This window comes from Thrips palmi, unplaced genomic scaffold, assembly GCF_012932325.1.
Source record: "Thrips palmi isolate BJ-2018 unplaced genomic scaffold, TpBJ-2018v1 HiC_scaffold_2, whole genome shotgun sequence".
Lineage (NCBI taxonomy): Eukaryota > Metazoa > Arthropoda > Insecta > Thysanoptera > Thripidae > Thrips > Thrips palmi.
In genome coordinates, this window is record NW_023144629.1 from 4,128,823 (window position 1) to 4,138,437 (window position 9,615).

General features: G+C 63.7%; 1 protein-coding gene across 1 annotated transcript; it reads left to right on the forward strand.

Annotated features, from left to right (window-relative positions):
* The first annotated feature begins 1,972 nt into the window (after positions 1-1,972).
* On the forward strand, positions 1,973-9,535 carry LOC117647374. The gene is made up of 23 exons (XM_034389097.1): positions 1,973-2,334; positions 3,594-3,775; positions 3,849-3,984; positions 4,052-4,262; positions 4,346-4,456; positions 4,531-4,752; positions 4,866-4,993; positions 5,082-5,320; positions 5,379-6,095; positions 6,271-6,388; positions 6,456-6,729; positions 6,823-6,985; positions 7,070-7,213; positions 7,291-7,543; positions 7,622-7,713; positions 7,781-7,936; positions 8,025-8,188; positions 8,269-8,359; positions 8,449-8,588; positions 8,673-8,757; positions 8,834-9,065; positions 9,250-9,324; positions 9,417-9,535. The coding sequence occupies exons 1-23, from the start codon at positions 2,217-2,219 to the stop codon at positions 9,467-9,469; spliced, it is 4,104 nt and encodes a 1,367-aa protein (XP_034244988.1). The 5' UTR covers positions 1,973-2,216; the 3' UTR covers positions 9,470-9,535.
* Positions 9,536-9,615: the final 80 nt, after the last annotated feature.

A 9,615-nucleotide genomic window follows, 5' to 3' on the forward strand; every position in this document is an offset into this window, starting at 1 on the left:
CGTCGCGTTGTGTCTTCGACGGCGCGCCCCGAGCGACAGAGGGGATGCGGACCGGCCCGCCCCGCCCCGCCCCGCCCCGCCCCGCCCCGCCCCGCCCCGCCCCGCCCCGCCCCGCCCCGCCCCGCCCCGCTCACGCCCTGGGCTACCGCCCCTGGCCGTCCCGGTCGCCTGCCGCCGCCACTTCCCTGACAGAGCCCCTCCCCCTGCCCCGCTCTCCCCCGCCCGGGGAACCAACCTCCTCTCCCTCCCCTCCGCGCCGCCGGCCCCGTCGGCGTGGGCAGGCCTGGCTGCCTGGCGGGGCGGGGCTGGCGGGGCTGGCGGGGCCTGGCGGGGCTGGCGGGGCTGGCGGGGCGGCCTGGCGGCGGCCCTGTCAGCGCTGGTCCCGGCTCTATCAAACAACCCCCTTTCCGGGATCGATGTACTGGAGGATGTACATCGCGCACCGCGCATCGCGCAGCCGACAGAGACAGACGGCCGGGGCAGGCGTCTGCCTAGCAACAACGCCGCAACGCCGGGCCCGTCCCGTCTCACCGGGGCCCGTCCCGTCGAGAGCAACACCTGCACCACTCACGATGCACAGCAGTCACACCTAGGCAAGCCCTCGGCGGATATCTCGACAGCCAGGCGGGCTTCCCAGATAACCGAGACTGGGAGGGAGGGAGGTGCGCGAACCGGTCGCAAACGGAATCGAACCGAATCAGGCCTCACTCCATTCGAAAACAAAGCAAACATGTAAAATTGATGAATGTAACGTTTTGGGGCCTTACTACCCCGTAGAAATAACACCCCTGTACCTGCTTTGTTCGTAATAAATATGTCATATGTGGTTCGAAAAAAAAAATTATGAAGACTTGCTTTGAGATTGGAAACAACAGATTGGCACTCCGCTATCGGGCTCTCATCACCCCGCTTATCGCCGCACCCCAGCAGACGGAGCACCGCTCTCGTGAGTCTGTCTCTCTCGCACTCAGGGCGCCTCCCGTAAGGGTGCGAGAGAGACAGAGCGACGAAAGCAGTGCTCAGGCTGCGAATAAGGAAGCGAGTTTTGCTGTCATTTGTAATCGGGAGCAGCGCGTACTTGAGCAGATCAAGCATCTTCGGGTGGCGCAGAGCAATACACGGTTCCCAGGCAAGGCACGGATCGGGGACGATGAAGTCACATTTCAAGTGGGCTAGCCCCAAGTGGGCTGTTTATTCTCCATTCATAAAGGTGGTTGGGGATCTAGATACATCGATCGAGCCTTGACTGTTGCCCCCGCTTTTCGAGGAGTTGGAGCCACTGAGTCAGAGGGCGACGGAGGGCGAGAATAGTCCGCCGTCATGAGGACGCTTACACCGGCCGGCTGGCCAATCTCTGGATTCTGGACGCGTGCATGCAATTTCTCAGCGCTTCGCCGCCCCGGCAGATAGGCAGCCCATTCGACGCGCCGCGCGCCGCCGCCCCGCCGGCCTTGACTTCCATCTATCTCTTTTTATCGCGCATCGTCGTTTGGTCCGTTTGGTTTGCCGGCTTTGCCGGTCGCCGGAAAGGGGAGCCGCCAAACAGAGGCGGCAGCGAGGTGACGAGGCGACCCACATATCCGTCCCCAGCGCGCATCGGAGGACAAGGGACTGGCGCCCCGCACGCGGCGGTTCCGCAGAGATGTGTTAGTTGAGGTCAAGCGCGTCTAGGCTGTCCAGCCTAGCTCGTCTAGCCGTCGTTGTGGGCTGCACGCTGCGCCGACATGAGGCCGAGTCAAGGCCGACTCCCTGCCTGGCTGGCTGCCTGCTTGCCTGGCTGTCTAGCTGCCTGTCTGCCTGTCCGAGTCCAGCGCGCGGCGCCCAGTCTCTCTATCCCACGTCACGGCTGGCGCGGCTGGCCAGATAGTCTCTCGTCTAACGCACGGCCGTGCTGCGCGACGCGACGGACGGGACGACGGCACCGCGCCGCAGGATGCGCAGGATGCAGGCGATGATTTGGCCCGACGGACGCGCGGGCAGGTGGACGGACGGGCACGCGGGCACGCGGACGGGACGGACAGACAGACAGACCGACTGACCGGCAGACACACTCAAAGATACTCGCGGGCGCTGGGCAGGCCAGCCAGGCGCTGCCTTGCCTGGTCCGCCTCTGCCAGTGGTGATTACGGTCCTGAGCCGTCGACTCTGTCGACTCGACTGTCCGCGACCGGCATCGACATCAGGCATCAGTTCGCGTGCTCGACGGCGTCGTCGACATGTGGTGGATCCTGCCGTACCTGGCCTGGCTGTCGCCGGTCGCCTTCCTGTACTGGTTGGTGTTCTCCGGCGACGAGCAGCGGCCCAGGCCGGCGTCGTCGCCGTACTCGCAGCCAGGTAGGGACACACTGTGGGACACCTCCGATCATCTCGGCCTTCCCTCTCGCTCGCCGCCAGTCGCCGCTCGGGGCAGGGGCGGCACACTGCCAAATCGGTCTGTCATTTTCGTCTAAATCGAACGACGTTCAGCCATGGTCGATAATCTACGAGCTCTTAGCAGTGCTGAAAACAGTAACAAGCTGCCGAAAATTCAAGCATTTCTGGACTTTGGCGCCCAATTTTGTACGCAAAATCGCAACAAATCGTGCGTGAGTCTTCATACACAAGGCTGCGCAAAAATAAAAAAGTTGTCTGTGTTTGGGACGGGGCACGGAAAAAACATACAGTGTCGTTTTTGCTTTTGCTGTTGTTGTTCCGGCGGTACACTACAATCGCGGTCTGCACTTTGCCTGCTGACGGTAGTATATGGCGATCGCCGCTGTAACAACTTATTGACGGAAATGTATTCCAAGTTCGCGCGTGCCGGCCGTGCTGTTTGACCCCAGTGCAAGAGAGAGAGAGAGAGAGAGAGAGAGAGAGAGAGAGAGAGAGAGAGAGAGAGAGAGAGAAGGGGAGAAAGAGAGAGAAGGGAACAGATATGCACGGCCAGACCGGGCCAGACGCGAGCAGCGGCAAGTTACCGTGAAAGGGAGCGACTTCGCTTCGCTTCCCTTATCGTCCGCGACACCGTTAATGTGTGTCTCTTAACGCGAGCAATGTCCGCGATCTTCTTGTTGTTGTTTTGGTGGTTGTTGTTGTTGTTGTCACGAGGGAATTCCCTCTTTGCCGGCCTGGTAAAATGGAGGAGTTCTAGATAATCACTACCATACTTGTGGCATGCTTTTGGAGATTCATTCGTCTTCAGGCCATTTTTGCGTGGGCACTGCTGCCAAACTAACTGCGGTCAAAGCCTCCCCGAGGCGGAGCATGAAAGAGTAGGGCTCTTAGAATACTAGGGCGTTGAGGGAGGCCTTTGACCGCAGCTAGATTGGACGCAGTGGCCGCCCAAAGTCAGCAAAAACGGCTACTTTCGGAGATTCAATCATTTTTTTACCATTTTTGCGAGGCCACTGCTCCCAAACAAGCTGCGGTCAAAGCCTTCCCGAGGCGGGGCATGAAAGAGTAGAGTCTTAAGAACACTAGGGCGTTGAGGGAGACCCTTGACCGCAGCTAGATTGGTCGCAGTAGTTGTCCAAAGTCAGCGAAAAAGTCGGTGATTCGATCAGTCTTCCTGTGCGTCTTAAAAACCTATCCTAACCTGATGTGCGCTGCCGCAGGATGGTACTTCCGCGCCAAGAGGCTGTGGGCCTACCTGGCCGTGCGCAGGATGAAGGCGGCCAGGGCGCAGCGGCTGGCCCAGGCGGCCGAGGACGCCGTGCGGCACCCCGACCAGCACGTCTTCCTGCCCACCGAGTACGAGCGCCGCCTTGAGCAGCCGCGTCTGCTGCTGGCCGAGGGCGTAAGCACACTGCATCTACTTCTACTTGGGGAGTTGTCGCGGAAGTGCTGACTGTCCACTCCGCTGTCTGCAGGTGGTGGACTCGCTGTGCTTCCACGGCGCCGACTTCCACTCCAACGCGCTGGTGGTGCGCATGACCCGCATGAGGCACTGCCTCGCTCGGGTCGCGCTGCAGCTCAAGGTGGGCGACAGCGTGTACCAGCTGCCGCGTGAGTGTCCCCTGCCTGCCCTGCTGCAGCACTGCCAAAACAGCCGGTGACACTGTCTCCGTTGCAGAGATGCCGGACTCCATGGCGAGCCGCACGGGCGGCGCGTGGACGGCGGGCGGCGACTGGGGCGCGCTGCGCATCGAGGTGGTGGAGCCCCTGAAGCGCTGGCGCGTCGCGTTCAACGGCGTGCTCAGGGAGGGCCCGCCGCGCTCGCACCGCGACTGGGACGGCATGCCCGGCGACCAGGACTCTCTGCGCCACGTCCGCTTCAACTTCATGTACGTCCGCGTGACGGTGGCGTGGCAGACATCCCTTGGCTGGGATCGAACCGCGTCACTTTAACGTTGGTGCTCTTGTTCAGGTGGAACGCGTGCAGCGGCCCGTACAACTGCCGCCACGACTGGAGCGCCTCCCTGCTGGCGGACACCCTTGCCAGGGAGCCCTGGCGCAACGACCACTGGATGGACATCATGTACGTTCGGCGTGCTCACTGAAAGCCCTCGCGGTGCGGCGGTGCAACGGGTTGACATGCTTGGCGTGTTGCAGCAAGGGCCACGTGGGCGGCTACGACCAGTGGGGCGTGCTGCACGGCCAGGTGAAGGTGGAGGGCGGCGAGCCCCAGGAGCTGTACCTGCGCGGACTGCGGCAGCGGCGCTGGGGGCCCAACGAGGCGGGCCGCCTGCACCGCCGGCTCACCATCAGCGGCGTGGCCAAGAACGGCACCATGTTCAGCGTGGGCGCTGACTGCCACCCGGGACAGCTCTCGCAGTGAGTAGCCGCCGGGGAGGCCCTCGGGGAAAAATCCCCACGATGCGCCGGTAAAGTTGACAACGATGGACACGCGCAGAGTACTTCAAGAAGTGCGTCTTTCTTCCCCGCAGCGCCACCTACGGCCACGTCCGCCTGCCCGAGGGCGAGCTCGTCAGCATCGACTCGACGTCCTTGTCGCTGCCGGTGCTCGCCGAGGACAAGGACCACATCCCCAAGCACTTCGTGCTGCTGTTCACCGGTACGTGGTCGATGACCGGGGGAAAACAACTAGCAATTTTGGCGTACAAGCACGATTGACTTTCAACTTTGATGAACTTTTTGTGCAGCGGGCGGCGTGCGCTACTCCTCGGCAGTGTACCTGCCGCAGGAGGACGGGCTGACGGTGCTGTGCGAGCGGCCCTGGAGCTGGCTCATGGAGCTGCAGCCGGCGCAGTGCTCGCTGCAGTGGGCGGGCCGCGGCGTGCATCAGGGCGTCGGGCTGGTGGAGCTGTGCTACCGCTACGACGGGCCCTGCCCGCTGCCCGCCGCCGCGCCCGCGCCCCTGCTGCACCTCCGCGAGTCCAAGGCAAGCGGACTGTTCGCAGTGTAGGTGCCCGTCGGTCGTTGTCGTTGCTAATCTGAAGGTTCTCCAGGTGACCCCGGGCCCGCTCGTGCTGGGCCTGGAGGAGCGTGCGTGCAGGAGCAGCGCGCTGGTGGGCGGCAAGGGCGCGTCGCTGGCCGCGCTCACGGCGCTGCTGGCGGCCAAGAACGGCGACCAGGACGACGACGGCGCGTACGCCGTGCCGGCGGGCTTCTGCCTGACGGTCACGGCCCTGGAGCGCCAGTTCGCCGCGCACCCCGCCCTGCAGCAGGCCGTGGACCACCTGGCGGAGGCGGCCGCCGCGTCCACGGCGCCGGTGGACCTGAAGCTGGCCGCCAAGTGCGAGGCCGCCGTCAAGCTGTTCGCCGCCACGGCGGTCTGCGAGGAGGTGGCCGCCGAGGTGCGCGCCGCACTGCAGCGACTTGAGGCGGAGGCTGACGGCACCACGTCCTGGGCCGTGCGCTCCTCCGCCGTGGGTGAGGACTCCGACGAGCTGTCCGCCGCCGGCCAGAACGAGACGTTCCTCGGGTGCCGCGGCGTCGACGGCGTCCTGGACGGCGTGCGGCGCTGCTGGGCGTCGCTGTTCGCGCTGCAGTCGGTGCAGTACCGGCGGCAGTACGCGCAGCCCGTCCGCGCCCCCATGGCCGTCGTGGTGCAGCGCATGGTCCACGCGCACTGCGCCGGCGTGCTCTTCACGTGCGACCCCGCCAGCGGCGACCCGCGTAGGATGCTCATCTCCGCCAACTACGGCCTCGGCGAGGTGAGCTGGGCTTAAGCGGTACACTGTGAGGCGGCGGAAGCGCCTGCGAAGTGCGGGGTAGGCCACACTGCGCGACACCCGCGTCCTGCTTGGGGTGGGATTGCCTACCCCGCCCTCGGCAGGCGCTCCGGCGCGACTGACACGTAAACCGGCCCATTGTCTGACGCGATTCCAGAGCGTGGTGTCGGCCGCCGTGGACCCGGACGTGGTGCTGGTGAAGCGTGACGTCGCGGGCCGCATGCACGTCGCCGAGAAGCGCAGCGGAGACAAGCAGCACCGCGTCGTCCTCGCAGGTACGCCAACAACAACAACAATCTCCCCCCGGCCAGTATTTGAACCCGCGCCGTCCGCACCCCACAGAGCACGGCGGCGTGCGCGAGGAGGCGGTGGCGGACCCCTCGGCGGTGTGCCTGTCCGACGACGAGGCGCTGCTGCTGGCGCGGGCCGGCGCCAGGCTGGAGCGCGCGTTCGGCGGCGCCCGCGACGTGGAGTGGGCCTTCGCCGGCGGCCGGCTGCACCTGCTGCAGTCCAGGCCCGTCACGGCCATCTTCAACTGGACCGAGTTCGAGCTGCTGCACGAGCTGGACGCGCCCTGCACCTCGGACGACGACGTGTTCTCGGTGGCCAACACGGGGTGGGTGTCCTTTCGGTCCTTTCGCAGTGCGGACGACACGGCCGGCGTTTCGGTGACACTCGGCCTGAACTTGCTTGTCTGGCTTGTGTGCAGGGAGGTGTGCCCTGGGGCGATGTCGCTGCTCGCACAGAGCACCGTGGGCCGCGCCCTGGACGTGTGCACCGGCCGCTCGGCCGCGGGCGCCAAGTGCCAGCAGTACCACTTCAGCAACTTCACGCCCCTCACCCACCACCACCTGGTGCTCAACATCCTGTCGGTGAGCGTCGCCTGGAGGGCGCGTAAATCAGCAAAGCCTTTCCTCAAGAAAAAGCAAACATTTTATATTTGTGAGTGTGCGTAGCTGATGCTCCGGAACGTGTCCCGCGAGCTGAACTTGGGCAACGAGGTGGTGGACCTCACCATCTACGGGCACAAGGCCACCACCCCCAGGATGCACCGGGCGGCCCTGCAGCGCCACGGCATCACCATGACGGCCGCCAACCAGGTCTGCCTGCCGCTCCAAGTTGAACACGGTCTGGGCCGTGGTGGGTCCAGCCGCGTCACGCCCCAGCGCTGTTGCAGGTGAAGCTGACGGTGAACGCGGTGGTGCGGGCCTTTGGCGGCAAGCAGCACGTGCGGCGCGGGCAGGCCACGGCGGCCGCGCTGGACGTGCACCAGCAGGTCGCGGCCGAGACCACGGCGCGCGGCGTCATGCGGCGCATCACCGAGGCCCTGCCCAAGGTCATCGAGGCCTTCGCCTTCCACACCTACACCTCCAGCACCAGCTCCTTCTCGCAGGTCATCGCCGTCACGGTGCTGTCCGAGGGCGCCAAAGGTCTGTCCGTCTCTCTCGCACTCGTGGAGCGTTCCGCCGGAAAGTCCTTGGAGTAACGCGCTCTCTCTCGTCGTCCAGAGCTCAGCACGGAGCACATCACAGACGTGGCCGCCATGCTGTCCTGCACTGGAGGGGACGTCACGTCGGCGGGCATCCCCACGGCCATGGCGGTAAGGCCCGCACCATGTTGTCGCCTTACAGTGTGGTCGCTTCCCGCTCACCGAGGCTGCGTTTCAGGCGATCGCCGCTGAGGTCAAGAAGAGCCCCAAGTGGAAGGACTTCCCCACCGTGCCTGTGGAGGACGCGATGGCGTGGCTGGAGAAGCACTGCCCCGCGGCGCACAAGCTGACCCTGGCCTTCCTGGAGAAGCACGGCAACCGCGTCGTACGGGAGGTCTGTCTGTCTGTCAGCCCATCTTCCTGTTTTGCCAGTGGCGGAGCGAAATTCAAAGCTGTCGTTGCGACCTGCTCGTCTCTTCCAGTTCGACGTGGCGACGGTGACTTGGGACGAGGACCCGTCCCGCCTGATGGCGGTGCTGCAGCCCTTGGTGGCCAAGGACAGCGGCGAGGCACCCAAGGCGCCGGTCGCCGCCAGCGTGGAGGACATCATCAATAAGCTCAAGTCGCCCAAGCGGGGAAGCACCAGGTAAGGCTCGGTAGGAGCTACGACATTTTGTTTTCAAAAGAACAACTCATTCTTACTCTATACTTGTCGTTTCCGCCCAGGTTCATTTTGAAGTACCTGCTGCCCTGGTTCCAGAGCTGCGTCGTGAATCGCGAGTTCACGAAGGAGGCCGGCATCCGCGCCATCCACAAGGTGCGGAGCTCTCCTTTCGTTCGAGTGACGTTTACAGTGCCGCGTTTAGAGACGCCGCGTTAGCCCCGTCCTTGTTTGCTTCTCTCCAGTTCCGCCTGGCCTTCCGGCGCCTCGGCCTGCTGCTGGAGAAGGAGGGCCTGCTGCCGGACAGGAGCCTGGCCAACTTCCTCACCTACTGGGAGCTGCACCGCCTCACCCACGACCAGCCAGACCCCAGCATCGTCGACAAGTAAGCCGTCACGTCTCGCTCGGTAGACACCTCGGCACAGTGCATCGGGGAGGTATTTTAACGACACTGTTCGTCTGTCCGCAGGGCACGGCGCCGCAAGCGCTACTGGGCCGACTGGGACGCCCTCACCTTCGACGAGGTCTTCCACGGGCCGCCGCAGCCCCAGCGGGTGAGGGTTGCATGCTCTGCTCGCCCTGCCGCTGTCCTTTTGTTTTTGTTTTCTAAACGCCTCTGCCCCTGCCCAGTTCGACGCCGACGCCGCGGCCGCGACGGGCAGCGTGGTGGCGCAGGGCACGCCCGTGTCGGAGAGCAGCGTGACGGCGCGCGCGTGCGTGGTGCTGTCCCTGGAGGGCCCCGAGATCAAGGCGCTGCAGGCCGGCGACGTGCTCATCGCGCGCAGCACCGACGTGGGCTGGAGCCCCTACTTCCCCATGCTGGGCGGCGTGGTCACCGAGCTGGGCGGCCTCATCTCACACGGTGGGGGACAAAATCCCGGACGCGTTTTGAGCTTTATAGTCGCTAAATGGGACTCGAATCAAACGTGTGACCCCTCCAATGGATTGCTCTCCGAACGAGGGATCCATTGGTGGGATCACACGCTCAATTTGAATCAGTCTGCAGTTTGGGTCACGTTGAAGAGATTTTCGTGATTTCGTTTCAGGGGCCGTGGTGGCGCGGGAGTACGGCCTGCCCTGCTTGGTCGGCGTGCAGGGAGCCACGAGAATGTTCAAGACAGGTGACTAACTTGAGACTATAATTTCTGGTTTTGCTCTTCGACAGTCAAAGCAGACTGGCTATCTCTACCTTATCTTGCCAATCTGTTTTCAGGTGACATGGTGAGGATCAACGGTAAAACGGGCGCGTTGTCGAAAATTGAGTAAACTGACTGAGCTGTGAACTAATTAATTAATTTTAATAATATAAGTGTTAAGTTTATTGAAAATTTGGCTCTGTGTACTTCATTTTTACCACCCCACATTCCCTCCCATCGTCTTAGAAGAAATGGATAGGAAGTAAAAAGACCACA

Bases quoted from the DNA above. Each gene is read 5' to 3' on its own strand.
- LOC117647374 (XM_034389097.1), top strand. From the start codon at position 2,217: ATGTGGTGGATCCTGCCGTACCTGGCCTGGCTGTCGCCGGTCGCCTTC. The intron at 4,753-4,865 runs GTGAGTAGCCGC...TCTTCCCCGCAG, and splicing joins CACCCGGGACAGCTCTCGCA to CGCCACCTACGGCCACGTCC. The intron at 8,189-8,268 runs GTAAGGCTCGGT...GTTTCCGCCCAG, and splicing joins CCCAAGCGGGGAAGCACCAG to GTTCATTTTGAAGTACCTGC.